Source organism: Oryza glaberrima, chromosome 9, assembly GCF_000147395.1.
Source record: "Oryza glaberrima chromosome 9, OglaRS2, whole genome shotgun sequence".
NCBI lineage: Eukaryota > Viridiplantae > Streptophyta > Magnoliopsida > Poales > Poaceae > Oryza > Oryza glaberrima.
Genome location: NC_068334.1, coordinates 17414905 through 17442632, shown reverse-complemented (window position 1 = coordinate 17442632; position 27728 = coordinate 17414905). Strand labels below are relative to the sequence as shown.

The following is a 27728-nucleotide window of genomic DNA, read 5'->3' as shown; positions in this document are numbered from 1 at the left end:
TAAATGAATGTGGACAATGCTAGAAAGTCTTACATTATAAAATAGAGGAAGTATTTGCTGTTACATGCTAGTTTGTTCTAGCTCATCCTTGTTCTTTGAAAAACAAATCACGAAGTTGTGCAAGAAAAAAAAAACTCAAAGGCTTAATCAGTGCTAAAATCTGCGTGAATTGTTATGATTTTTTGAAGAGATCCTGGCTCCGTCACTAGTAAGTAGTTACAGATCAGATAAAGATGATGATTTAGCCCAAAAGGTGTTACTGATCACACTACTTGTACTTTCCGCAAGTCATGCACTCGATCAAATCGGCAAAACTTAACAACTATATCAAATTATCAAAAAGAAGCTACGGGACCACCTATATATTTGTTGACAAATTTTCTCCTAAAAATTTAACATATATAATTATAGTACAATCGTAGTGTAATTACACTGTAACTTATATGTAATTATACTGTAACTTGCATTTAACTACAGTGTAACTTGTATATAAGTTTCATGTAATTTTAAATCGTTAAATCTATTACAAGATTTATTTTGGTGAGGAAGAAAAAAATCACAGCACACATATATGTAAATGCAAGTTACAGTGTAATTACACTACGATTATACTGTAATTACATCTGTCAAATTTGTCGACAAATATATAACAAAATCGTTTTGGGATTGTGGCAGCGGCAGACTGGAAGGAAGGCCCGTCTCTTCCTTCCCGCCGATTCCATTCCATTCCACCCGCGAATTCTAGGCACCGGGCCAGTGCCCAGTGGGCCCCTCGATTCCAGGCCCAATCTGACCCGTCGGATCCACAGTCGAACGCATCTGGACCGCCCGTCTCCGCGGTGGGCCCAGCCCACAACGGGAGGGAGGAGAGGAGAGAGGAGGCGACTCGCTCGCCCGCATCCGCATGACGCGCACGGGAAGCGGCCGAGGCGAGCGAACGCGAGACGATCGAGTCGGAGGCGAAGAGGAAGAGGAGCGATCGATCGATCAAGCGCGAGGGGGAGTGGGAGCGGCGGCGGGGGAAATGGTCGCGGCGGCGGTGGCGGCGGCGCCGGCTCCACCGCATGACGCCGTCGCGGCGGTGGCGGTGGGGATGGTGGGGGCGGCGGGGACGGTGGACGAGCAGAAGGCGGCCGGGGTGGGGATCCTGCTGCAGATATCGATGCTGGTGGTCTCCTTCGTGCTCGGCCACGTCCTCCGCCGCCGCAAGGTCTACTACATCCCCGAGGCCAGCGCCTCCCTCCTCATCGGTATGTGTTCCCACCCAGTTACAGCATTTTGGGCTTGTGGAAACTGAAGAATGCCGATCGTCGCTGAGGGTCCTATCGATTCATGTGTCTGACTTCGCGATCGTTGTGTATTTGCGACGCCGTGCGATGCTTTGAGCTAGCGCATTTGATGCGGGGGTGATCGTGTTTGGTGTTGTTTACTGACGCCGAATGAACTGTTTATTCACACGATGTTTAGTGGCGAGCAGTAACGGTGTGAGTGTGTGATTAGGAGGAACGGCTTCGACTGTGCGTTTATGCACAAATCAGACGAACAAATTTTGCATTCACGACGCGCGCTGTAGTCTAGTTCGAGCTGTGCTTTTCCAAAATTTACTGTCGATGGTTGAGGATTGGTTGTAACAGGTGAGGGCTTTGGAGGATAAAATGAACCTTTAAAAAGTTGGCATGTAGCGCAAACAGATGTCTTTTCCTTCAGATAAGCGTATTTCCGTTACATTTCAGTAGCTTAGCTTTTACTGATTTCTGATTATCTAAGATAAGTGATGTGACATTTGGGTTTATTCTAGCTACGTTTTATTTGGATCATCCGGTGGATTATCATATACTATTTGCCTTGGAAATAAAACACCCTAGCTAAGATGGATCTTACCATTTTATTTAATAGTTTGTAGAGCCTAGAGGTACATTGAAAATGTTAGAATCGTATGACACCATATTATTACGAAATTATTTAATAGCTTTTCTTGTCAGGGATGATTGTTGGCGGCCTTGCTAAGATATCAAACACTCAAAGAAGTATTAGGTGATAATATTTCTTATTACTCACTGTATACAATTTTTCCCTGCAAAATATGACATCGCTGTTAAGTCTGAACATTTTGTGGTGTTCATTTGCTTTATTAATTCAGGAGATGGTTCAATTTTCGGGAGGACTTCTTCCTTCTTTTCTTACTTCCTCCAATTATATTATATCCTTTTTTGTATCTTGATTTTGTTTTTTAATTACTTGTACGGAAATTTACCATGTTTTACTTGACTGAATCTTACTCAGTCTGGATTCAGCTTAGCACCAGTAAGTGTGGAATTCTTGGATCCTCTTAGTTAGTTAAATTCTACTCTTCGTTGGTTAAATTCTATCATTCTCAGCTAATTATATCATATTTTTTCCTGATAGAAACCATTCTTTTCAAATTTTGGTGCCATTATAACATTTGCAATCTTGGGAACCTTCATTGCTTCTATTGTCACTGGTCTTTTAGTGTAAGAGTATCTTCTATATTGCCTCCATTCCTATTCGCTGATATTTATTTCATCTATAAAAATGTAATTTATATTTTTCCATTTGTCACAGATACGTTGGTGGGTTAATATACATTGTCTATAAGTTGCCTCTGGTTGAGTGCATGATGTTCGGTGCTCTGGTGTCAGCAACTGATCCTGTTACTGTACTGTCCATATTTCAGGTTCCTTCCATATCCCTATACAGACTATATTTACAAATTTTGAGATAAAAGGATCACATAATGTCCATCAAATCGCAGGAACTTGGCACTGATGTGAACCTCTATGCGCTGGTTTTTGGAGAATCAGTTCTCAATGATGCTGTATGCATAACCATATTATTATTTAATACTAGCTGTTTTTTTTTATTTCTACTGAAATGTGCATATTTCTTCGTGTCTAACTACGGTTTGGAAATTAAGGTGGCTATATCCTTGTATAGGTGAGAATGTATTGCCTGAGCTCCTTCTGCCTATATGGCTCCTTCTCAGAATCCTGTCATTAACACCTTGAACTTTTCAGGAGTATGGCTTCACTGAGAACAAGTTCTTCTGGACAGAACTATTTTCTAGCTATCCTTAAGTTTCTTGAGAATTTTGTTGGTTCAATGTCATCAGGTACTGTACCTTAAATATTTACAAATGCCTTTAGCAGAAGAAATTTCGAGTCGCCTATGTATTTTGCTTTTTCCATTGGATTTCTTGACTTCGCTTGCACTTATGATTATATATGAGTATCTATTTGTACTTTAACATTTGATATTTCAATTCCATTTTTTTATGTGCAGGTGTTGGGGTTGGATTCATTTCTGCCCTCATATCCTTTATTTTGACATTTTCTATCAGTAGAGACCTAATGTATATTTTTTATTTACACAAAGTAAAACTGATAAACTTGTTACATGTATGTGATGGTATCACCTAGTTTTTTATAACATATATTAAATTAGTTTAATATCTGTAAAGAAATGTATACCTGTTTGCACCCTCCTGAAAATTTATTTTTGTTCCAAAACACTGTAGGGGAAGCCCCCACAGTTAAAGATTTATTAAATTGAAAAGGAGGAAACAATTACAAAAGTTCAAGCAAAGAGTTAAATGCTACTCTCTCAGAGGGGTTTAGTCTATGTAATCATCCTGAATTCCCACTTTTTACTATCAAAACTAGAATACTCCTGCTGGATCCTCTTAGAAACCAATATGTTATTGTTGCATGCCTTGAGCATTACCTTTCCAGGGTTGACAAGAAAATTCAATATGTTTAACGTGTAATCATCTTTTTGGTCTATTTACAAACGTTTTCCATTTACTCTGGAGAACAAAAAAGGCAACCCCCACCATGCAACAATATCTAGGCTATGTACATGGCCAGATCAACAACTTCATTGCCAACGACAATAAGTCGAAAAAGAAAATTTTAAAAAATTCTTGCGAAAACAAAACAAATGCATTTTTTGAACTTCATTTTTGCTTATATTATGTTATCCCCGTTGAGACTCAATTGTCAGTCCTTAATTCTATCAAACCTCTTCAAGTATGCAGCTCTAGGTGTTGAGAAGTAAGTACATTCCGATTTGCCCAAACTAGTACCCCACACATAAACTGCTAATTTATTTTTTTTTTCACTTCCAGCCTTCATAATCTGGAGAGTTGCTTGTTTGTCCTTTTCCCTTACTTCTCGTAAGCCTATCTTTGAAATTTGTTCCATTTCATGTTCTCTTTAAATATCTGCTGTAAATAATTGCCAGTTGTTTTTAGGTACATGCTAGCTGAAGGCTTTGGTTTGTCTGGCATTGTCTCTATTCTGTTTACTGGAATTGTAAGTTAGCCTGTGACAATATTTTCTCTAGATTTTATTCTTATTACATATTATAGATAAGCAACTTTGCAGGAAGATATTATAAACATGCTTACAAGAAGTGAATTTTTATTTCAGGTTATGAAGAGATACACCTTCTATAACTTATCAGAAGATTCTCAGCGTTTTACAGCTCGTTTTTTCCATCTACTTTCATCACTAGCAGAGGCTTTCGTGTAAGAAAGACCTTCAAGTGCAATAATTTAACAAGTCCAAATACTGAAACTGTAATGCATTTACACAGGTTCATATACATGGGATTTGATATTGCGATGGAGCGTCAAAGCTGGTCACATATTGGATTCATTTTTTTCTCAGTTGTATCCTTCGCATTGATTACACACCAACTCTTACCCATGCTTGTTACGAATACAATAATTTCTTCTTGTTTCCTTAATTTTTTTCCCTTTTGCTTATGCATCCAGATCTTTATATTACTTGCAAGGTATTTTCTTCTCCAACGGAACTGTCTATCTTTTGGTCTGATGTTGGACTAGTTGCTGAGTTTTTGGAGATGCTTTCTGTGTATTTATACAAGCTTAAGCCCCATAGCTATATAATTGTGCCGATTTTCTGATATTATCTTATTTTAAAGGGCTGCAAATGTCTTCTCTTGTGCATATATATTAAATTTGGCACGACCGGTGCACTGCCAAATACCTAGGCAGTATCAGCTGGCACTCTGGTATAGTGGTATGTAATTATGTATGCCCAAAAATGTCATAAAATAAGTTTCATGTTTGTACTGCTAATATTGTTGGTTTTTTCTTTTTCAGGTCTTAGGGGGGCAATGGCTTTTGCCCTTGCACTTCAGTCTATTCATGATCTTCCTGAAGGACATGGCGAGACAATTTTCACCGCTACCACATCTATTGTTGTTCTAACTGTAGGTTACCGGTTGTAATTCTTGTGATGTTACATAATAGCCACGACTATTTTTATGCAAAGGATTTTGTATGTATCAGTTCATGCTATTCTATGAATCATTCTAAATGTCTTTTTATGCAAACATTGTAGGTGCTTCTAATTGGAGGCTCAACTGGAACAATGCTTGAATCCCTGCAAGTAGTTGGGGATAGTAATCGCTATCGCCATCCATATGAGGCAAGTACTTACACCGCGTATCATAAGTACATGCAAAAAACATTATATTTCTCTTTGTTTGCCATTAGGTTAGTTAAACAACGCAATCTTATTTATTTGCTGGACATTCTCAGCCTAAATATCAAATGACATTGCAGTTCTATGGAGGATGTAATTCCATTGCATTCCATGCACTCTCCCCATAAGGGCTTATTTGGATAGATAGGTATTACACACAATCTTTGGATGGTCACGATTTTTTTTCCGTTTTCTTGTTCATAATGAATTAGATCTATTCCTTTTTTTTAAAAAAAAAACTAATTGGTTCTCTCTTGAGGTGCAACCTGCTTGTTCTACGTACAAAAAACCAGATAATAGTTATGCTTAAATGATCATCATGGGTTATTATTTATTCAATAAGAGCACTTACTAACGGACCGTTGGTGTTGCTGAATGCCATATGCACCCTAACTATGTAGCTACTATCCGTCCTTGTTTATCGCTCTTACAGCTCATGGATTAACACCATAGCATTCCGGTGGTTTGCCAGTTATTGATGCTGTACTTACAATATGCAGCATAACTTTGATGGGAACAATGCTGGCTACCCTGGGCAACGTTACGGGGAAGAAACATCAACATCAAGCAATTTCACAATGAAACTCAAAGAGCTCCAGAGAAGGTACAGCAGTTCACATTTGATATTGAAGTTGTATCTACTCATTGCTCTTCTTTAGTTTGATTTCTAAAATGATGAACTTTTCATTAAAAAATTTCATTGTGTTAAAGTACCAACCAGTAGTAGCCTTTAGTTGCAGAGTGGTACCTTTCTATAATTTATTATGTAGTATTGCTGAGGAGCAGGTGATCTCCTAATCGCTTAAATATATTTTCCTGCCATTACAGCACCTCTTCTTTCGCTTTACTGGACAAGCATTACCTTACTCCCATTTTTACCTCTCAAAACGAGGACGATAACAGTGACGGCGATGAGGATATTATCAGTAAGACCAAACCTGCATTCCATCTTTCTCTTAACTTTATAGTCAAGCAATATCAAAGATGCTTTCCCTCATCAGAGGCAAAGCAGTATTGGCTTACTTTTTTCTCCATCCTTTTCCGTTCAGCATTTATTCCTGGTAAATAACTATATGTTCTGGTAAAACAAGCAGATGAATCATTGAGGAATGAGGATATGTAGAGGTCCTGCAGATTTGGAGGATCATGAACTCATGATTATTGAATGCAAACATGACGCACGAAAATTTTTCAAGAGCTGCGCATTCCAATCAAGAGCAAATGTTTGAGCCATCAGCCATGTATACGTCACACACTAGGATAGTTCGACATGTATGTGAGTAAAGAGGATCATAGGTGGGAATGTAAGATTCGCTAGGTTATCTGCTTTCTTTAACGATGAAGTTTGATGAAGGCACTTTTGCTCTAATTCTATTTTTGATCTGTTGCCATGCATCTTCATGGAGTTCAGTGATGAAACTTGACAGTATTGCTTTTCGTTTAGTTATGTAGAATCAGCCTATGAGAATACTAGGATGTAGCTTCAAGGCATGTTTTGGTTGATTTTCTGGGGAATTTTACCCTAATTAATTCCTGCAAAAATTTCTATTCCAAACGTGCACTTGGCTTCCGGTCACAATAACCCCACTTATGTTTTTTTCCCCCTAATATATCTTAACCAAGAGTTCCTGTCACGTCAAAATATATTACAATATAGTCTAAAATAAATTAAAAATATTTTTTTTCTATAAAATGTGTTACACATCCTTTTTTCTTTTTGCCTTAATTTGATGATTTTATATGTACTGAAGATTTGTTTTTTTCATATTTGATTTGATTGTTTTTAATATTAAGAAATCTATAAGAAGTACAAGTGTTTCTTTTATATGGCCTAGCACCGAATATTCCCAAATTTCCAATTTCCATAAGCTTCCATAGCGGATCGGAATAAGTTCGTTTGCTGTTCCTCATCTTTACATTGAGTTTATTTGGCATCCCTAAATTGCAATACTATACTCTTCACTCTTTATCTTTGGAAAACCGTTCAAGTCAAGTTCTAAGATAATATAGATGTCTGTTTTGACTGACATGGCCTCACATGTAAGTTGACTCCTCACCTCTTCCCTCTCTTCCCCATCTCTCTTCCTCTCCCCTCTCTTCCCTCGCAGCTTGCCGGCGGAGAGAGGGCTGGCAGCCGACGAGCCCGTCTGCATGAGGTACCAGTGGACCACCTCCCACGAACCACCAGTGCCCGCTCTTCTCCTCCGCCATCACCTGCATGTCCAGCAGGCTTAGGTCATTCAGCGTCGCCACGGTGTCGATCTTGCCATCTTGGGCAGGCATGACATGCTTTGTAAGTGCGCCATGGCGGTGGAGGCCTCCCACCACCGCCCTGCTCGTGTGCCCCATCCTTCATGGTCGAGGGCTTGCCACGCCGAGGTACCAATCTTCGTCGCCGATGGAGGCATGGGGTTTGTTCAGATCGATGTCATTTTAAACCATATAATTTTTTTGGTAGAGTTGTTAGATATGTGCATCCATTTAGTTTCTTGCCAAACTTTGGTAAATACACAAGAAAACCTACCAAAAATTTGACAATATTGCCAAATTACCAAAAATTGGTAAGGTTTATTTTGGCTACAATCTAAACAACCCTATCGAGCCAAGGCACCGGGGCACGTTGCGTGGTGGGTGATCGTCCAGAACTTGAGCGGTCACTCCTCCAACCTCATGATGTAGAACCTGCAAAGTAGAGGAGAGAGGAGATCAAAGGAGGTAGGAATATTTCGCCAAATCAAGTACTAGAATTAGAGATGCAGAGGGCATATACTACTCCCTTGACGTTGTTGATTTTGAATCAATGTTGATCATTCGTCTTATTCAAAATTTTTAAGAAAATATAAAAATATTTAAATCATCCTTAAAAAATATTCAATGATAAATCAACTCACAATAAAATAAGTAATAATTACATTTTCTTTAATAAGACGAATGGTCAAATGTATCTCAAAAGGTCAATGGTATCATACATAACCTATGAAAACCTTAGAATCATTTTTTTTTCTGACTACGATGCCTCGTGCTGCCTTATGATCTGGTTTGAATGGTTTTGCAAAAATCATTTATTGTACTGCAGTTTAGGAATGCCAATAGAAAATCGACGTAAAGCTGAGGGACAGCAAGTGGACTTATTCCTAGCTGATCACAGATTATTGAAGGCCCGTGACTTCCCCGAGAAAAGGCCCAGCGGCAACTTAGTCAAGGGCCACTACGGCCTCGCCGGCTTCTAGGTTCGTGTAGATGCTTCTAGAACCACAGGATCCCTTAAATACTCACCCTCCTCTTCCATCTCGCGTCCTCTTGGAAACCCCTCCAAACCCTAGCCGCCTCTCGTTTCTTCTCCTCGTCTCCACGCCCCCGAGATCTCAGGAGCACAGGAGGAGGAAGCCATGGCGTCGGAGACCGAGACGTTCGCCTTCCAGGCCGAGATCAACCAGCTGCTGTCCCTCATCATCAACACCTTCTACTCCAACAAGGAGATCTTCCTCCGCGAGCTCATCTCCAACTCCTCCGATGTAAGTTTGCGCCGCCCCCGAAATTAATCCCCTCTCGTCGAGGAATCGAAATCGGTGCTTGTTTATGTGCTCTTTGCTGTTGTTGTACGCGTCGATCTGTGAGCGTGACGGCATCTGAGGATCATATACTGATAGGGCGTAGACCTGTTTCAAATCAATGAGGTGTGAGCGTTGACTCGTGATTTGTAGAGTTTGTGCTAGTTTATTTGTTTGTTTTACTCATCGAAATGTGAATATGGCCACATCTGAGCACTAGCATAAACTTGTTACAAATCAGCGAGGGTTGTGTGTTTACCCGTGCGTGTAATCTGTATAGTGTGGTAGTGTGCTGATGCTTTTACAGATCTGTGTGTTTGGGTGATGAATTCGATGTGACATGGGTGTGTGTGGTTTCGGCAGGCATTGGATAAGATTAGGTTCGAGAGCCTCACGGACAAGAGCAAGCTCGATGCGCAGCCGGAGCTGTTCATCCACATTGTCCCCGACAAGGCTAGCAACACCCTGTCGATCATCGACAGTGGTGTCGGCATGACCAAGTCGGACCTCGTCAACAACCTCGGTACCATCGCCAGGTCGGGGACCAAGGAGTTCATGGAGGCGCTCGCTGCCGGTGCTGATGTGTCCATGATTGGGCAGTTTGGTGTCGGGTTCTACTCCGCCTACCTCGTTGCTGAGAGGGTTGTTGTGACCACCAAGCACAACGACGACGAGCAGTATGTGTGGGAGTCCCAGGCCGGTGGGTCCTTCACTGTTACACGTGATACCTCTGGTGAGCAGCTTGGACGGGGTACTAAGATCACCCTCTACCTCAAGGATGATCAGGTATAAAGATTCAGCACATTCCTCTTGTGAATTCCTATTACTTCTGTGATATATGTTGCTGTCATGTGATGTTTTTTTTTTGTCATAACTTTAGATGTTCTGTACATATGACAATTGGATGAGTTCGGGCCTGTATGGTTGAGTTGGCATGCTACCAGTGTACATGATCTTTCTTGACTGTTAGCATGTTCTGAAGAAATATTCTTGCGATTTTAATAAGAGGTTGTCTTGTTGATATGGTGCTCATTTTGTAGCACAATAAATTCATTTTATAGATTTGGGGTGTACAGCAGTTTTTGGAATAGTGGTATCTTGTTCTCTTGGTTACATTTACTGAAAATCAACATTGCTGATAAACCGTAATTCTGAACTAGTGATATGGGTTTCTTTGGTAGTAATCACTTAATTAAACAATAGTGTTAGTTGTAACAATATATATTTGGTGTAGTATACATCTTACTGTTTTCCGTTAACATGAAATGAATTTTGAGATTTAGTTGTATACATCTTACTGTTTTCCATTAACATGAAATGAATTTTGAGATTTACTGCTTTTCAGCTTGTCTCTGTTCTTTTGTGCTGTAGTTATGACTTCCTTGTATGCTAACATTGTTACATAGTTATGGTCTGTCTTTTTTGTTGTATTCTGCTAATCAATTTATATACTCCCTTCGTTTCGAAATGTTTCACACCGTTGACTTTTTTAGCACATGTTTGACCGTTTGTCTTATTCAAAAACTTTTGTGAGATATGTAAAATTATATGCCTACACAAAAATATATTTAACAATGAATCAAATGATAGGAAAAGAATTAATAATTACTTAATTTTTTTGAATAAGACGAACAGTCAAACATGTGCTAAAAGTCAACGGCGTCAAACATTTCGAAACGGAGGGAGTATATCGTTTGTCCCAATGTTCTTATCAGAATGCATAACAGCATAACACCTTGTTGAAATAAATACTTGTATTGTTTGTTTTGTTTCTTGTCTCTTGTGTTCTCTTGCTGTTTGTTGTTTAATAAACAACTGCAATTTTTGCTTGCAGCTGGAATACCTTGAGGAGCGTCGCCTCAAGGATCTGGTGAAGAAGCATTCTGAGTTCATCAGCTACCCTATCTCCCTATGGACTGAGAAGACAACTGAGAAGGAGATTTCTGATGATGAAGACGAGGAAGAGAAGAAGGATGCGGAGGAGGGAAAGGTTGAGGATGTTGATGAGGAGAAGGAAGAGAAAGAGAAGAAAAAGAAGAAGATCAAGGAAGTCTCTCACGAGTGGAACGTGATGAACAAGCAGAAACCCATTTGGTTGAGGAAGCCAGAGGAGATCACCAAGGAAGAGTACGCTGCTTTCTACAAGAGCTTGACAAACGACTGGGAGGAACATCTGGCTGTCAAGCACTTCTCTGTGGAGGGTCAGCTTGAATTCAAGGCCATCCTGTTTGTACCAAAGAGAGCGCCATTTGACCTCTTTGACACCAGGAAGAAGCAAAACAACATCAAGCTGTACGTACGCCGGGTGTTTATCATGGACAACTGTGAGGAGTTGATCCCAGAGTGGCTCAGCTTTGTCAAGGGCATTGTTGATTCTGAAGACCTTCCCCTCAACATCTCACGTGAGATGCTCCAGCAGAACAAGATCCTGAAGGTGATCCGCAAGAACCTTGTGAAGAAGTGCGTGGAGCTCTTCTTTGAGATCGCTGAGAACAAGGAAGACTACAACAAGTTCTACGAGGCTTTCTCCAAGAATCTCAAGCTTGGCATCCATGAGGATTCCACCAACAGGACCAAGATTGCTGAGCTCCTGAGGTATCACTCCACCAAGAGTGGTGATGAGTTGACCAGCCTCAAGGACTATGTAACCCGGATGAAGGAGGGCCAGAGTGAGATCTATTACATCACTGGTGAGAGCAAGAAGGCTGTTGAGAACTCCCCCTTCCTCGAGAAGCTGAAGAAGAAGGGTTATGAGGTCCTGTACATGGTTGATGCCATTGATGAGTACGCTGTTGGTCAGCTTAAGGAGTTTGAAGGCAAGAAGCTCGTCTCTGCCACCAAGGAAGGTCTGAAGCTTGATGAGAGTGAGGACGAGAAGAAGCGGCAGGAGGAACTCAAGGAGAAGTTCGAGGGTCTGTGCAAGGTGATCAAGGAGGTGCTCGGTGACAAGGTGGAGAAGGTTGTTGTCTCTGACCGTGTGGTGGACTCTCCCTGCTGTCTAGTCACTGGGGAGTATGGCTGGACTGCTAACATGGAGAGGATCATGAAGGCCCAGGCTCTGAGGGACTCCAGCATGGCCGGCTACATGTCTAGCAAGAAGACCATGGAGATCAACCCGGAGAATGCCATCATGGACGAGCTCCGCAAGCGTGCCGATGCGGACAAGAATGACAAGTCCGTGAAGGACCTGGTGATGCTGCTCTTCGAGACTGCCCTGCTGACCTCCGGTTTCAGCTTGGAGGACCCCAACACCTTCGGCACCAGGATCCACCGCATGCTCAAGCTCGGCCTGAGCATCGACGAGGACGAGTCCGCCGAGGTTGACGCCGACATGCCGCCGCTGGAGGACGACGCCGGCGAGAGCAAGATGGAGGAGGTCGACTAAACGTCATGGACCCATGGATGCCATTCTGTCCCTTCTAGTTATCCCTCTCCTAGTTCTCTTCTCATAGCTATCTGACTGCTGCTGTTCGCTTTCTTTTTGGTACGTTGGATGCATCAGTTTTGTCTTTGTCTTAGCTCTTAAACAATGCGTGGTACCTTGTCATACTGTTTGCGTTGCAATGCTACTAGCCGAAGTATATGCCAGCTTCTTATTCATACTTATAACGTCTTTTTTTATCAAATTATGTTGCCTGAATCCCTTGGAGTGTGCCAATTTCCATCTTGTACTTGAGTATCCCAAGTAGCTGTTGTGAGCAGCCCGACCAGTATTCTGGAACTTATTCCAAATAAGCCTGGTTGCTGCAAATTGATGGAATGATGGGCCATTGTTTGCCCACAGTATGCTGGAACTTCTTCCATCTGTTATTGTATGGCTAGATAGTGGATGGTAAGCTTAGTATGCCTGGTTGCTGCAAATTGATGGAATGATGGACCTTTTTTAGCCTGCAGTATTCTTGAACTTCAATTTGTTAGTACAAGGCTATTTGTTTGAATGAGTGATGGAATGTTCGTTCACTGTTGATGCCTGCAAGATAGAATGCCTCGAATGTCTTCTTGCTTTGATCAATTAACCATCTGCAGGGAATTTCGTTGTTTCAATCATCTTTGGTCGACCTCGAGAGCTTTCTGTTTCCGTTTCAATCATCTTTTCGTTGTTTCAATCATCTTTGGTCGACCTCGAGTACTACTTAGTAGTAGTGGACCAGTAATTTCTGCCCCTCCGCTCTAGCACAAAGCCAACTGACGAACTGATCCGCCGGTTGAGAGATGGAGCACATATGCGTTTTTGCGTTGTGAGGACATCGTGAGGTACGTGTCGGCTGATCTGCTGGCTGAGCTCACGTGCATCTGTATCGGATCGGACGCAGAGGTTAGAGGTACGTGTCGATTGCCCGTCGTGAGTACTTCCTCTGCTTGACACCTGGTGCACTGCCATGGCGAGGTGGCCATGAAACCCGAATCCCTAGTTCTATCCACACACATAAAACTAGTCTTGGATTCTACTAGTAGTAGGCCAAAAGCAACATCCATTATAAACAGTGTTGGATACTACCAGGTCAAGTACACATTCAGAAGAAACAAGGCTGCACTCTTGCTGCAGATCAAGCGGAGGACTTGCAATGGAGGCAACCAAGGAGACCCAGCTGCAGCAGCAGCAGAGGAAGCCGGACGCCGGCGACACGGTGCAGCTGCCGATGGACACCAGCCCGTACGTGCAGTACAAGAAGGACGACGGCCTGGAGGACTACAAGCTGCGCGCCTACGGCGCCCGCGGCCACCTCCCCGTCTCCGACGTCCCCCACGGCGGCTGCGGCACCGACGCCCCCACCATCCCCGGCACCGCCGTCCCCGTCGCCACACAGCGCCGCCACCAACAAGGCGACACCGCCGCTGCCGCCGCCGGCACCGGCCGCGTTGACACCGCCACCGACGCCATCAATCGCCATGGCGTGCCATAGACGGTGTAAGTGGGTAGACTATGGGTGTTGGTCGGTGAGCCGCGAACCTACTTATTTTAATTTATAAGTGGATTCGCGGTTTATTTTAGCCTACAAGTGGATTTCGCACGTTAGCCGCTTACACTCGTACCATAAACCACCGTAACATCTTTTCGGTTTTCACTGTGTGAGCTGCTGCCTCTTGTGGTAGTATAGTGTTCACTGTTCAGTGTCCAGAGAGAGAGTGATAAAAAAATAATTAAATAAAGCCTGAAATTTGCTACTATCAGGCACACTGTAATACTGTTACTAGCCCGAACTGGTTTGCATCAAAAATATTTTTAACGGTTTTCAACTTCTTCCATGTCACTATCGATGATGCTTATTTATTGCAGTTTTTTTCACTATTTTTTCCCCATATATATGTCACTGTAACAAAACAAAATGATCGATTGATTCATCATCTCGGATTGTAATCAGCTGCATCCCTTGGCGCCGAAGCCGATCCTCTGGTTGGCGACGTCGTACGCGACGGCGAACGTCTTCTGCTGCGTGTTCCCGAGGATGGCGATGGACGAGTCGTCGGCGTTGGGCGCGAACGCCAGGCACGCCTGCGACACCTTGGAGACGTAGAGCACGCCGGTGAAGTCGAGGCTGACGGTGGCGCCGCCGGCGAACGCCAGCTCCACCGTGGGTATCTGCGCCGTCCGGTGGCCGGTGAAGTCGTAGCACGTGTCGAGGATGGACAGCGCGGGCGCCTTCTTGTACTGCGCCATGGAGCGCGCGAACGCCGCGCGGAGCGGCGCGTACGCGCGCGGCGGGAGGCGGGTGATCACCGTGCCGGAGTCGATCACCGTGCCGCCGGCCGCCGCGAACGCCGTCGCCGGGATCCTGATCGCGCGGCCGCCGACCTTGATGCCGACGAGGTCGATGTAGTAGAACGACGGCGTCGCGCCGTCGGCCAGCGCCGTGAACTGCGCGTTCGCCGGCGGGGCGCCGCCGAGGGACAGGTAGCCCCTGCCGCTCGACGACGACGGTAGGCAGTAGGTGAATCCGGGGCCGTAGCTCGGCGCGCCCTGCGACGGCAGCGACACCTTCTCCCTGCCGAGGCCGAACAGCCCGTCGACCTGGCCGAACAGCCCGGCGTTCTGGTCGCCGCACCCGAAGACGAAGCCCGGGAGTGTGTCCGACGCCGAGAGCGTCAGCGTGTCGCGCACGAGGTTGCCGTCGGTCTGCGACTGGTCGCCGTACTGGACCTCGTACCGGCACCTGCTGTCCGACGAGCAGCCCGACGCGTCGAGCTCCTGGCACTCCGGCGCGCCGCACGCCACGGCGGCGTACGTCGACGACAGCGACGGGTCGAACAGCGGGTCCTGCTGCTCGTAGCAGTCGGCGCAGGGCTTGCACTGCACCCACGACAGGTCGCTGCCGGTGTCGAAGATCACGGCGTACTGCTTCGCCGGCGTCCCGAGCCCGACGGACACGACGTAGTTGCCGGTGCCGAGGGAGATGCCCCTCTGCGCCGGCAGCGACACGCCCTGCTCCGAGGCGCGTGCCGGGTCGACCACCGACGGCGCGCCCCCGGCGCCGGCGACCTTGCGGTGGATGGAGTCGACCCTGGCCTGGTCGCGTTCCAGGATCTCGGCGTGGGTGACAGCGCCGCCGCCGCCGCGACGACGAGCCTGCACCGGCGAGCACGGCCCGTGCCGGTGCACGACGCCGAGAGCCGACGAGTTGGACGCCGCTGCAAGAAAAACAGAATCGGAAAATGAGAAATGCAATTTGTGCAAATGCAACTCGAAGCAAAGAAAGGGAATGTTCAGATTGTAGCTAAAATAAATCTTACCAAATTTTGGCAAGATGGTAGTATTGCTAAAATCTTAGTAGAATTTTTTATTTATTTATCATATTTGGCAATAAATTAAACGTATATAATTTTTGGCAACTTTAAAAAAAATGGTATGGTTAAAAATGGCTTTAATCTGAACCGCCCCAAAGCTTTTTACTGCACTGAAAATTTTGTGTAGTGATCAGTCATCAGCATGCCAAAAGTTTACTCGCATCAATCAGCAACAGATTACCTGATGTAATTCTGATCAATACTACTGTAAAACATATTATGTTTCCCTTAGAATATCTTATAAATTCGATATATGCTGCATATGCTGTCACGGTAGCTGAGTTTCAGTGGTACTAAAATTTCAGAATAATGCAGATGCTACTTCAGTCACAATACTTGTTTGCAGGATACAGACTAACCATACTCCAAATTGGCCTAACAGATTTCTTATTGGGTTTTTCAATTCCTCAGTTTGATCAAATGGACGAGATTTATATAAAGCAAGTTCGATCGAGATGGTTAATGGCCGACCAGGTTACATTATTTTTCCGCAGTAACTGCTTCAGTTTCAGATACAGTTGCGAAAGGAGACAGGCTGCAAAACTGACACTACCTTTCGATGCAGTGCAGGCCGAGCTCGGCAGCAGCGAGCTGACGCTGAAGACGTGCCAGTTGGGGTCGTTCGTCCTCGCCGCCGGCCCGGCGGCGCCGCCATTAATCCGGCGAGGAGCAGCCACCAGAGCTACAGCCACAACCAGCGCGAACGCTCTCCCACGAACAAGAAGCGACGACGAGGACGCCATGGTGATCACCTCGTCCCAGCTCGCGATCAGTTGGCTGAGCCTGAGTTAGCTAGCTCTCACTCCCTCGCTTAATTTGTCCGTGCAGCTGAAGCGATGGCCATTGCTGCTGCTTATATAGCATCTCGTCAGTAGTTGGCAACGCATAAACCACCACTGCTGTTGGTGCCCTGGTCCACACCACACGCGGGCGTCAAAGTCGTCCTCCTCGTCGTCGGCGGCTCGTCGCCGTCAGCCGGCCGGCCGTGCGAAGGAAAAAGATTAGGTTGTGCGCCACACACGCTGCTGGCTAGCTACTAGCCGGCGTCCGATCAAGGAGCACCATGGCATTACACACACGGCGACGACTAGCGATCGAGCTAGTGACGAACTGTCAACTCCAACTCCCAACTCGATCCAACTTGATTGCACGAGCACGAACACGCGCACTACGGAGGCCCTGTTTAGATTTCAACTTTTTTTTCAAACTTCTAATTTTTCTTATCACATCGAACTTTTCTACGCACGTAAATTTTCAACTTTTCCATCATATCGTTCCAATTCCTTTAAACTTCTAATTTTGATATGGAACTAAACACAGACTGAGCGTAAATTGCCGTTCAGATCAGTCGTACGTCAAGTCGGAGCCACTTAAATTAAGTGGATCACCAGCATCGCTCTAAATGTAAATGTTCCTATGATGTTTAGCAAAGATAAAGGATAAGAAAAAAGAATTCCGGTCAAATTTCGAATTGTCTGGATTCACCGTATAAGCACCTGATTGATTAGAATGCTTGAATTCTTGCCCATTGGAATCTGAATGCGAAATACTTATATTTTAGAATAGAAGGATTACGTTGCCATGTATGTGTGGGTGTGTGTGTGTATATATATATATATATATATATATATATATATATATATAATTTATTTCAAAACTAGATCAATTTGGCTACGATCGAAATGGGCATAGGAAAATGACACCTCTTCCCGTTCCGAAAGGCAGGCAGAGAGACCGACCTGTGTCACAAATTGTGTAATATATTGGGTGGTGAATGCTGATATGTTGGAGGTTGCTTTCCTGCCTCCACCACGCCAGAAAGCAGGAAATGCGTATGCATGCAGTGCTCGATTTGCTGATGCACTGACAAAGTGATCACAAACACAGCTGGTGCGTTGCAAGCGTGTGTCATTGCTGCGTGAGATGCGCATTGCTAATTAAGCGCTGTTCTTGTTGTTCAGTAATACTCCGTAATTGTTTAGTTGGTTCAGTTTAGCCCTGGTTAGGAGTTAGTTAAACTATGTAGTTGTAGTAGTAGTACATAAACATTGATTCTTGAGAAGTTAAAGCGTTGATACATTGAGGACATGACAGAGGATGAGACATTGGCACACAAAGGGCACCAATAAGTTACACACACTCATATGATTGATGCATTCCAATATGCTCCTTAGACAGCACCAGATTTGATTAATTAACTTTGATTAGACTCATGAACAACACATAGCATTTTCTGCTAGCTTCCATGCAAAATATTTGCAAATGGATAGTGCAGTGCAGAAGAGCAGAAACCTAACAAGGACTGTCACTTTGTGCAACATCCTGCCGTTTGTTCAGGCTCGTAGGACAAGCAGGAAAAGCAGCGTTTGCTCGTAGTTGCCATGACAAAATCGAGATAAAAAAAATAACCCAAAAGAACTGTACCTAACATTATACTAGCATGCTGCATATATACAAGAGAAGATATACATAATTACATATATCATTTGATTAACCGGGAATGGATCGAAGACGGCCTACCAAACGTGTACAAGTGCATTGCATCTGGTCAGTCAGCCGCGTGCAGAAATGGGCGAAGAAACTGTACAAAGTGCATGGCTAGCTAACATTTACTGTCACTTCATCGATCGCACTGAGTACGAAAGACGAGTAGACGACGACCATCATTAGTGACGTCCACGCTAATTACCCTCTCGAGTCAAACACAGGTGCAGGACATTAGTGCGGTTAATATCTTGGAGTAGTTAATTAAGGCGTTAAATCATGTGCAACCGCACGATCTCTCGTTCCGTCCATTTGTGGTGCTGACCACAGGATGGTTGAAGGGCAATTGAGATGTACTGCTCACTTACACGTGGGCCCAAGAGGCTATGGGGTTCACATGTCAGTGAGCAATACTACATGTACAATATTGCAGATGACCTGCATGGCTGCATCTGGTTGAAGGGTAGAAACACCGCACTCTATTGGTCACTCCACTTTTCCACTTTTTACTCCCTTGTTTTTCATGCATATTTTTTCAACTACTAAACATTGTGTTTTTCTTAAAAAAAATTACTATAGAAAAGTTGAATTTTTAAAATCATATTATCTATTTTTATTCTTTTACTAATATTTAATCATGTACTAATGAACTATATCGTTTTCTGTACAGAAAGAAGAAGAGCCCCATCGGTTACCTTAATAAGCCAAAGCAAAAGCTGAAATTTGAATTTTTAAACTTAATTTTGAAGTTGATTTAAAGATATTTTTCAACATAGTTTTTTTTTCAGCATCGACTTTTTTAAATCGTTAAGAACACGTGTATAAAAAGTTTTACCAATAAATTAGTTTTTTATTATCTAATGAACCAAAATGGCTTATTAGAAAATATGAGTAACCAATGAGGCCGGAAGTATCCAACTAATACTCTTGAACACATAGGGCCTGTTCACTTTGATGCCATTTTCAACCATATTACTTTTTTTTTGGCAAAGTTGCCAAAAAAAATATATACGTTTAGTTTGTTACCAAATTTGGTCAATACATAAGAAATCCTGCCAAAATGTTGGAAATATTACCATCTTGCTAAAATTTTGGTATTGCCAAAACTTGGTAAGGTTTATTTTGGCTACAATCTGAACATGCCCATAATAGTAGAAGGGGTTTATTTGCAAATATCCATCTCCAGCTTCACGTGGGACTATATGAGTGGATTAAAGTGGTTTAGAATATCTAATAATCGAAACCCATTTTAAAAAGGGTTAAATTATCAAATCTCTCCTCTTGACCCTCCCTTTGTTTCCATGGGCTTCGCCGGCGACTGGACCCTCTACTGTCTTGAATTCGCTTCATAGCTTGTTTTCATAGCCTTCATGGGCGACTTGATCCTAGCTTGTTTTCATGGGCTTTACGGGCCACTGGACCCTCACTTGTCTTCATGGGCTTTATGGGCCTCATTTTCTTCAGAATTTTATGGCCTTCTATACGCCCACTACACCTAATCACGCGCAAAATCTCACTGCCGGTCCGGCCTGGCCCACCCGCAACGACTAGTCAACACGCGCTGCGGCCTCGCCGGCTTCTAGGCCCACGTAGAAGGTTCGAGAACAACGAGGACCGCATAAAAGCATCTCCCACCCCCACGATCTCACCCTCTCAAAACCCTCTCCTAACCCTAGCCGCCGCCGCAGCCGCGCGTCGTCTCCTCCGCCCGCGAGCTCCTCTTCCCGCCGGCGAGAGATCGGGAGCACGCAAGGCGCGCGGCCATGGCGTCGGAGACCGAGACGTTCGCCTTCCAGGCCGAGATCAACCAGCTGCTGTCCCTCATCATCAACACCTTCTACTCCAACAAGGAGATCTTCCTCCGCGAGCTCATCTCCAACTCCTCCGATGTAAGTTTGCGCCGCCCCCGAAATTAATCCCCTCTCGTCGAGGAATCGAAATCGGTGCTTGTTTATGTGCTCTTTGCTGTTGTTGTACGCGTCGATCTGTGAGCGTGACGGCATCTGTGGATCATATACTGATAGGGCGTAGACCTGTTTCAAATCAATGAGGTGTGAGCGTTGACTCGTGATTTGTAGAGTTTGTGCTAGTTTATTTGTTTGTTTTACTCATCGAAATGTGAATATGGCCACATCTGAGCACTAGCATAAACTTGTTACAAATCAGCGAGGGTTGTGTGTTTACCCGTGCGTGTAATCTGTATAGTGTGGTAGTGTGCTGATGCTTTTACAGATCTGTGTGTTTGGGTGATGAATTCGATGTGACATGGGTGTGTGTGGTTTCTGCAGGCATTGGATAAGATTAGGTTCGAGAGCCTCACGGACAAGAGCAAGCTCGATGCACAGCCGGAGCTGTTCATCCACATTGTCCCCGACAAGGCTAGCAACACCCTGTCGATCATCGACAGTGGTGTCGGCATGACCAAGTCGGACCTCGTCAACAACCTCGGTACCATCGCCAGGTCGGGGACCAAGGAGTTCATGGAGGCGCTCGCTGCCGGTGCTGATGTGTCCATGATTGGGCAGTTTGGTGTCGGGTTCTACTCCGCCTACCTCGTTGCTGAGAGGGTTGTTGTGACCACCAAGCACAACGACGACGAGCAGTATGTGTGGGAGTCCCAGGCCGGTGGGTCCTTCACTGTTACACGTGATACCTCTGGTGAGCAGCTTGGACGGGGTACTAAGATCACCCTCTACCTCAAGGATGATCAGGTATAAAGATTCAGCACATTCCTCTTGTGAATTCCTATTACTTCTGTGATATATGTTGCTGTCATGTGATGTTTTTTTTTGTCATAACTTTAGATGTTCTGTACATATGACAATTGGATGAGTTCGGGCCTGTATGGTTGAGTTGGCATGCTACCAGTGTACATGATCTTTCTTGACTGTTAGCATGTTCTGAAGAAATATTCTTGCGATTTTAATAAGAGGTTGTCTTGTTGATATGGTGCTCATTTTGTAGCACAATAAATTCATTTTATAGATTTGGGGTGTACAGCAGTTTTTGGAATAGTGGTATCTTGTTCTCTTGGTTACATTTACTGAAAATCAACATTGCTGATAAACCGTAATTCTGAACTAGTGATATGGGTTTCTTTGGTAGTAATCACTTAATTAAACAATAGTGTTAGTTGTAACAATATATGTTTGGTGTAGTATACATCTTACTGTTTTCCGTTAACATGAAATGAATTTTGAGATTTAGTTGTATACATCTTACTGTTTTCCATTAACATGAAATGAATTTTGAGATTTACTGCTTTTCAGCTTGTCTCTGTTCTTTTGTGCTGTAGTTATGACTTCCTTGTATGCTAACATTGTTACATAGTTATGGTCTGTCTTTTTTGTTGTATTCTGCTAATCAATTTATATACTCCCTTCGTTTCGAAATGTTTGACACCGTTGACTTTTTTAGCACATGTTTGACCGTTCGTCTTATTAAAAACTTTTGTGAGATATGTAAAATTATATGCCTACACAAAAACATATTTAACAATGAATCAAATGATAGGAAAAGAATTAATAATTACTTAATTTTTTTGAATAAGACGAACAGTCAAACATGTGCTAAAAGTCAACGGCGTCAAACATTTCGAAACGGAGGGAGTATATCGTTTGTCCCAATGTTCTTATCAGAATGCATAACAGCATAACACCTTGTTGAAATAAATACTTGTATTGTTTGTTTTGTTTCTTGTCTCTTGTGTTCTCTTGCTGTTTGTTGTTTAATAAACAACTGCAATTTTTGCTTGCAGCTGGAATACCTTGAGGAGCGTCGCCTCAAGGATCTGGTGAAGAAGCATTCTGAGTTCATCAGCTACCCTATCTCCCTATGGACTGAGAAGACAACTGAGAAGGAGATTTCTGATGATGAAGACGAGGAAGAGAAGAAGGATGCGGAGGAGGGAAAGGTTGAGGATGTTGATGAGGAGAAGGAAGAGAAAGAGAAGAAAAAGAAGAAGATCAAGGAAGTCTCTCACGAGTGGAACGTGATGAACAAGCAGAAACCCATTTGGTTGAGGAAGCCAGAGGAGATCACCAAGGAAGAGTACGCTGCTTTCTACAAGAGCTTGACAAACGACTGGGAGGAACATCTGGCTGTCAAGCACTTCTCTGTGGAGGGTCAGCTTGAATTCAAGGCCATCCTGTTTGTACCAAAGAGAGCGCCATTTGACCTCTTTGACACCAGGAAGAAGCAAAACAACATCAAGCTGTACGTACGCCGGGTGTTTATCATGGACAACTGTGAGGAGTTGATCCCAGAGTGGCTCAGCTTTGTCAAGGGCATTGTTGATTCTGAAGACCTTCCCCTCAACATCTCACGTGAGATGCTCCAGCAGAACAAGATCCTGAAGGTGATCCGCAAGAACCTTGTGAAGAAGTGCGTGGAGCTCTTCTTTGAGATCGCTGAGAACAAGGAAGACTACAACAAGTTCTACGAGGCTTTCTCCAAGAATCTCAAGCTTGGCATCCATGAGGATTCCACCAACAGGACCAAGATTGCTGAGCTCCTGAGGTATCACTCCACCAAGAGTGGTGATGAGTTGACCAGCCTCAAGGACTATGTAACCCGGATGAAGGAGGGCCAGAGTGAGATCTATTACATCACTGGTGAGAGCAAGAAGGCTGTTGAGAACTCCCCCTTCCTCGAGAAGCTGAAGAAGAAGGGTTATGAGGTCCTGTACATGGTTGATGCCATTGATGAGTACGCTGTTGGTCAGCTTAAGGAGTTTGAAGGCAAGAAGCTCGTCTCTGCCACCAAGGAAGGTCTGAAGCTTGATGAGAGTGAGGACGAGAAGAAGCGGCAGGAGGAACTCAAGGAGAAGTTCGAGGGTCTGTGCAAGGTGATCAAGGAGGTGCTCGGTGACAAGGTGGAGAAGGTTGTTGTCTCTGACCGTGTGGTGGACTCTCCCTGCTGTCTAGTCACTGGGGAGTATGGCTGGACTGCTAACATGGAGAGGATCATGAAGGCCCAGGCTCTGAGGGACTCCAGCATGGCCGGCTACATGTCTAGCAAGAAGACCATGGAGATCAACCCGGAGAATTCCATCATGGATGAGCTCCGCAAGCGTGCCGATGCTGACAAGAACGACAAGTCTGTGAAGGACCTGGTGATGCTGCTCTTCGAGACTGCCCTCCTGACCTCTGGCTTCAGCCTTGAGGATCCCAACACCTTCGGCACCAGGATCCACCGCATGCTCAAGCTCGGCCTGAGCATCGACGAGGACGAGTCTGCTGAGGCTGACGCCGACATGCCGCCGCTGGAGGACGACGCCGGCGAGAGCAAGATGGAGGAGGTCGACTAAGCGCCATGGTTGTCATTCGGCCCCCATCTCCTGGAGCCCTAGTTCTCTATAGCTTTATCTGACTCTGTGCTCTTCGCCATTTTTGCTATGCTGGATGTATCGGTATTGCCGTATCTTAGCTCCTGAACATTTCGTGGTATTTGCTCAAACAGTTACGTTTTAAATTTAAATATGCTAGTTAATTAATCCAGAATCTGTATTTTCTTATTCTGCATTAGCCCTTTTATAGTAACTCTTTGTTCTTGATTCTGCATTATCTCCACTTTGTTCTTAGCTTGAATGGGCCTTTTTTTTTTCTCTGTTGCCCCCATCTCTTTACATCGTAGTAGTACATCTATCTTTGATACAATTTTTTTGATATGCTATTTTGAACTGAGCTTCTTGTTGACACTGGATTACTTTTGGTTGGCACTGAATAGCTTGTCGTACACTGCTCGTGTCTTCTCGACTGATCTAAAATCCTATCACTTAACACATCTGTGAAGGATTCCATGTTATTTGCTTAAGAGAACAAAGCACAAAGCAGCCCAATCTGCTCCTCGCTTTGCCTCTCAGCTTTAACAAAAGCAAAGCATAACGCATTCCTTAACCTGTCAATCTGTCCATCCACACGCAGCCGCTTTACCAACTCTCCCAAGAACACACACGACACAAACTGAGATGCTCACCTGTCGCTGCGATCCATTTGCCGCTGCATTTTGATCATGCCGTCTCCAACCTCGTCGGCGTCGGCAGCGGCCAGGGGGAGCGCCGGCGCCGGCGATACCCTACGCAACTCCTGCCACGACTTCGCGCGCAGCCTGGCGCGGCTGCCGGCCAGCATCATGGACGGCCTCTCCAGGTCCATGGCTCGCCGGAGCCGCCGCCCCCGCGACACCCAGCCTCACCCTCCTCTTCCTCCGCCGCTGCTGCCGGAGGAGCTCTTCTTCGCCGAGTTCGAGCGGCGGTACGGCGGCCGCCACCCGTTCTTCTACGGGTGCCGGCTAGCCGAGGCGCTGGGGATCGCGCGGCGGGAGGGGAGGCTGGTGTTCGTCTACCTCCACGACGCCGGCGGCGGCGGCGGCGGCGGAAACCCCTACGCCGACCAGTTCTGCACGGGGACGCTGTGCTCCGACGTGGTGGTGGAGTTCCTCGACGCCAATTTCGTGTCGTGGGGCGCTGTCGCCGGGAGAGGGGAAGGTGCGGCCATGGTGGCGGCGCTGCGGCCCGGCAGCTTCCCCTTCTGCGCCGTCGTCTCTCCCGTCTCCGGCGAGAGCATCGTCGTCCTGCAACAGGTAGTACAAAACCCCATAATATTACAGAAGCAACAGAATCCAAAACGTTCCCTAAATGTTTGACGCCGTTTATCTTTTTAAACATGTTTGACTGTTCGTCTTATTTAAAAACTTTTGTGAAATATGTAAAACTATATGTATACATAAAAGTATATTTAACAATGAATCAAATGGTAGGAAAAGAATTAATAATTGCTTAAATTTTTTGAATAAGACGAACGGTCAAACATATTTAAAAAAGTTAACGGCGGCAAATATTTAGGGATGGAGGGAGTATTTTGCTCCATCGTTTCTTCTTCATCTTATCAGATACAACGAAAATTTGAATTTCAGAACTTAGAGTTTAATTTAGAGTTGATTTTGATGTTTCTTTTATTTGGTTTAATTTTTCAGCATTGACTTATAAATATTTAAATCGCAAATAAAAATTTGCCCACAAACTATTTTTTGTCGTTAATAAACATCACAGCTTATAATCAAGTATTGTCTCTAGTGGTTTCATCCATAACCATCATAACTGAGCGAAAACCAGTGAAATCGAATTCTTTTGCGCCAAAATTTTGAATTTTAGGATTTTTTTTTTAATTTGGCCGGTTTATCGAACGGTTTCTAAATGCAGACCAGCTAGACAAGGCCAACGAAACCGTGATAACTGAGCGGTTATCGTCGCATTTTGAAACGCTAAAGCAAGTAGCAACAATACTAACAATTATGTCAACCTATTTGCACACTAAACTCTACAGCATATTGGTTGCATCGATCTATCTTGGCATTTTAAGTTTTTGTATTGATTAAGAGATGACACAAACTGTATCTTCTTTCAGGTAGAAGGCCCGGTTTCGCCTTCAGAGCTGGTGGACATTCTTCAGAGAACAATCGATGAGCAACGTGCATCCTCCAGACAGTCTTGGCCTGATGAGCAGCTAGCTGCAGCAGTGAGAGCCTCAAGAGCTGATGAAGAAGAGAGGATGAGATCAGTAGCTCTAAGGCTAAGACAGGAGCAGGATGCAGCTTATCTCGAATCACTTCGAAAGGATCAGGTAGACACATGCATGTTCATCATGTTGAGGTGGTGTTCTTCATCATCAGTTCATGCCCTGTTGATCAGGGTGAGCTCACTGACTCCATTGATGCAGGAGAAAGAAAGGTCCAGGAAGAGTGTTCAGGAGGGATCTGCGAAACCAAAGGCGAGCAATGGGCTTCGTCCAAGATACCCTGGTCAATCTGCAAGGGAGCCTAACAAGGCAGCTCAGGCCAGAGCTCCTGCTCAGAATCAGAATGGAACTGTGGCTTCACACAGAGCAGAAGCAAATACCAAGGTATGACCAAAAAAAAAAGGATTATCTCTTGTCCTCGTGTACAGATGTACAGTGCATTTGTAACTGCTAGCAGCAATATTTGGGAAAAAAAAGTTAATTACTTAACATGAAAATTTCTGGGGTTTAGTTATTCAGTTGACAAGTGTTCAGATCATGCATTCAGGTTTTTCTGATGTCTGAACTCCGGTTACAGTGATAAAAATATCAAGTGTTAATGTGTTATCCATCTACTAGTATCATTGTGCAAAGGATTTTTATGGGAACTTTGGTGCAGAACTTTTTATGGGAACATCCCTGAGTTAAGACCAGATTAATTGTATAACTTTTTATGCAGATAATGATAAGATTTCCCAATGGAGAGAGAAGGCAGCAGGCGTTCCATCATACAGATACCATCAGGGAAATCTACAGGTATGTTGATTCCCTAGGCATACCAGGCATCGGAAATTATCAGCTCGTGAGAAGCTATCCAAGGAAGACTTATGGTCGCCAGCAGCTGGAGATGAGTCTCCAAGATGCAGGCTTCTATCCAAGTGTAACACTGTACATTGAACAGCTTCAGTAAACATGCTGTAACCATGAAGATGACTGCAAATTTCGTGTAACAAATTACGTACAAACATCTGCATATGTGCATGTGTTTCTGCATTCAACTCTACTGAATGCGTACTGCCACTTTGCATACATCGAAACAAGTTACAGTATGTTGCAAAGGAAAAGCCACAGGCCTGAAACTTCAAAGTTCAGAGCATGATGTTACATGTTGGGAAACTTCAAAGTTCAAAACAACCCTCCATTTCCTGGGCTGCATATGAACCGTCCGATTGTATATAAGTGGCTTCAGATCAGCGTAGTAGTTGTAAGGGCATCCTCAATGATTATTGCAAAAGTACTCCAAGAAGTAAAGTGAACCGTGCCAAATAGTAATAGTAGATTGAAGATACACCATACTACATATATGCGAAGAATGGGTAATAAGGTGAGACTATCTAAAAAAAAAAGAAAAGCCAAACATAAGTCATACCACAATTAAAAAGTAGGTAGGACTCACTACAAAATGCTTACTATTACCTCCGTTTCAGGTTATAAGACTTTCTAACATTGCCCATATTTATATAGATGTTAATGATTCTAGGCACACATATATGTCTAGATTCATTAACATATATATGAATGTGAGTAATGCTAGAAAGTCTTATAATATGAAACGGAAAAAGTATAATTTAGTAATAAGCTTATGATTTGATAGTAGTTAAGAGTATTTACTATTTCCTCAATTTATCTTAGCTACTAGCGATACTTTAATCCCTAACTTTGTAAATACTTTTTCAATACATTGTGGATGACTGATAACTATATTGAGGAAATAGTAAATACATTGAGGATGAAAAAGTAAATAAAATTTTCTCAAGTTACCGGTATCCATTATTTGGATGACCGGCAACTTTGTAGAAAACACCCTAACACAAAATCGTATG

The 27728-nt window shown here is 44.0% G+C and overlaps 5 protein-coding genes across 7 annotated transcripts; 4 read left to right on the top strand and 1 right to left on the bottom strand.

Moving 5' to 3' along the window:
• The first annotated feature begins 904 nt into the window (after nucleotides 1-904).
• Nucleotides 905-7058, top strand: LOC127784974 (sodium/hydrogen exchanger 6-like). Its single transcript, XM_052312404.1, has 22 exons — nucleotides 905-1250; nucleotides 1983-2034; nucleotides 2141-2200; nucleotides 2280-2304; nucleotides 2407-2492; nucleotides 2584-2695; nucleotides 2774-2836; nucleotides 2936-2955; nucleotides 3036-3130; nucleotides 3301-3329; nucleotides 4039-4070; nucleotides 4145-4192; nucleotides 4271-4331; nucleotides 4449-4546; nucleotides 4615-4690; nucleotides 4796-4815; nucleotides 4966-5063; nucleotides 5147-5256; nucleotides 5388-5474; nucleotides 6032-6135; nucleotides 6360-6457; nucleotides 6626-7058. Exons 1-22 carry the CDS (start codon nucleotides 905-907, stop codon nucleotides 6652-6654), a joined length of 1749 nt encoding a protein of 582 aa, XP_052168364.1. The 3' UTR covers nucleotides 6655-7058.
• Nucleotides 7059-8819: 1761 nt separating this feature from the next.
• LOC127783888 (heat shock protein 81-2) lies at nucleotides 8820-23864 on the top strand. Of its 3 annotated transcripts, none has more exons than XM_052311036.1 (3): nucleotides 8820-9046; nucleotides 9446-9868; nucleotides 10917-12684. In XM_052311036.1, the coding sequence occupies exons 1-3, from the start codon at nucleotides 8921-8923 to the stop codon at nucleotides 12465-12467; spliced, it is 2100 nt and encodes a 699-aa protein (XP_052166996.1). In that variant the 5' UTR covers nucleotides 8820-8920; the 3' UTR covers nucleotides 12468-12684. The 3 variants fall into 3 exon arrangements, with proteins under 3 accessions (XP_052166996.1, XP_052166998.1, XP_052166997.1); XM_052311038.1 differs by lacking the exons at nucleotides 9446-9868; nucleotides 10917-12684 and adding exons at nucleotides 20638-21060; nucleotides 22107-23864 and having other exon boundaries at nucleotides 8821-9046; XM_052311037.1 differs by lacking the exons at nucleotides 8820-9046; nucleotides 9446-9868; nucleotides 10917-12684 and adding exons at nucleotides 19994-20238; nucleotides 20638-21060; nucleotides 22107-23864.
• On the top strand, nucleotides 13527-14452 carry LOC127783892 (uncharacterized). Its single transcript, XM_052311041.1, has one exon. The coding sequence runs from the start codon at nucleotides 13648-13650 to the stop codon at nucleotides 13984-13986; it is 339 nt and encodes a 112-aa protein (XP_052167001.1). The 5' UTR covers nucleotides 13527-13647; the 3' UTR covers nucleotides 13987-14452.
• Nucleotides 14276-16691, bottom strand: LOC127783890 (aspartyl protease family protein At5g10770-like). Its single transcript, XM_052311039.1, has 2 exons — nucleotides 16419-16691; nucleotides 14276-15709 (listed from the first exon to the last, which is right to left on the bottom strand). The coding sequence occupies exons 1-2, from the start codon at nucleotides 16606-16608 to the stop codon at nucleotides 14442-14444; spliced, it is 1458 nt and encodes a 485-aa protein (XP_052166999.1). The 5' UTR covers nucleotides 16609-16691; the 3' UTR covers nucleotides 14276-14441.
• A 196-nt stretch (nucleotides 23865-24060) lies between the features above and the next one.
• LOC127783891 (plant UBX domain-containing protein 10-like) lies at nucleotides 24061-27327 on the top strand. The gene is made up of 4 exons (XM_052311040.1): nucleotides 24061-24931; nucleotides 25756-25971; nucleotides 26068-26250; nucleotides 26585-27327. The coding sequence occupies exons 1-4, from the start codon at nucleotides 24362-24364 to the stop codon at nucleotides 26813-26815; spliced, it is 1200 nt and encodes a 399-aa protein (XP_052167000.1). The 5' UTR covers nucleotides 24061-24361; the 3' UTR covers nucleotides 26816-27327.
• Nucleotides 27328-27728: the final 401 nt, after the last annotated feature.

Bases quoted from the DNA above. Each gene is read 5' to 3' on its own strand.
- LOC127783891 (XM_052311040.1), top strand. From the start codon at position 24,362: ATGCCGTCTCCAACCTCGTCGGCGTCGGCAGCGGCCAGGGGGAGCGCC. The intron at 24,932-25,755 runs GTAGTACAAAAC...ATCTTCTTTCAG, and splicing joins GCATCGTCGTCCTGCAACAG to GTAGAAGGCCCGGTTTCGCC. The intron at 25,972-26,067 runs GTAGACACATGC...CCATTGATGCAG, and splicing joins AATCACTTCGAAAGGATCAG to GAGAAAGAAAGGTCCAGGAA.
- LOC127783890 (XM_052311039.1), bottom strand. From the start codon at position 16,608: ATGGCGTCCTCGTCGTCGCTTCTTGTTCGTGGGAGAGCGTTCGCGCTG. The intron at 15,710-16,418 runs GTAGTGTCAGTT...TTTTTCTTGCAG, and splicing joins GGCCTGCACTGCATCGAAAG to CGGCGTCCAACTCGTCGGCT.
- LOC127784974 (XM_052312404.1), top strand. From the start codon at position 905: ATGACGCGCACGGGAAGCGGCCGAGGCGAGCGAACGCGAGACGATCGA. The intron at 2,493-2,583 runs GTAAGAGTATCT...CATTTGTCACAG, and splicing joins ATTGTCACTGGTCTTTTAGT to ATACGTTGGTGGGTTAATAT. The intron at 4,332-4,448 runs GTAAGTTAGCCT...TTTTTATTTCAG, and splicing joins CTATTCTGTTTACTGGAATT to GTTATGAAGAGATACACCTT.
- LOC127783892 (XM_052311041.1), top strand. From the start codon at position 13,648: ATGGAGGCAACCAAGGAGACCCAGCTGCAGCAGCAGCAGAGGAAGCCG.
- LOC127783888 (XM_052311038.1), top strand. From the start codon at position 8,921: ATGGCGTCGGAGACCGAGACGTTCGCCTTCCAGGCCGAGATCAACCAG. The intron at 9,047-20,637 runs GTAAGTTTGCGC...TGGTTTCTGCAG, and splicing joins TCATCTCCAACTCCTCCGAT to GCATTGGATAAGATTAGGTT. The intron at 21,061-22,106 runs GTATAAAGATTC...TTTTGCTTGCAG, and splicing joins TCTACCTCAAGGATGATCAG to CTGGAATACCTTGAGGAGCG.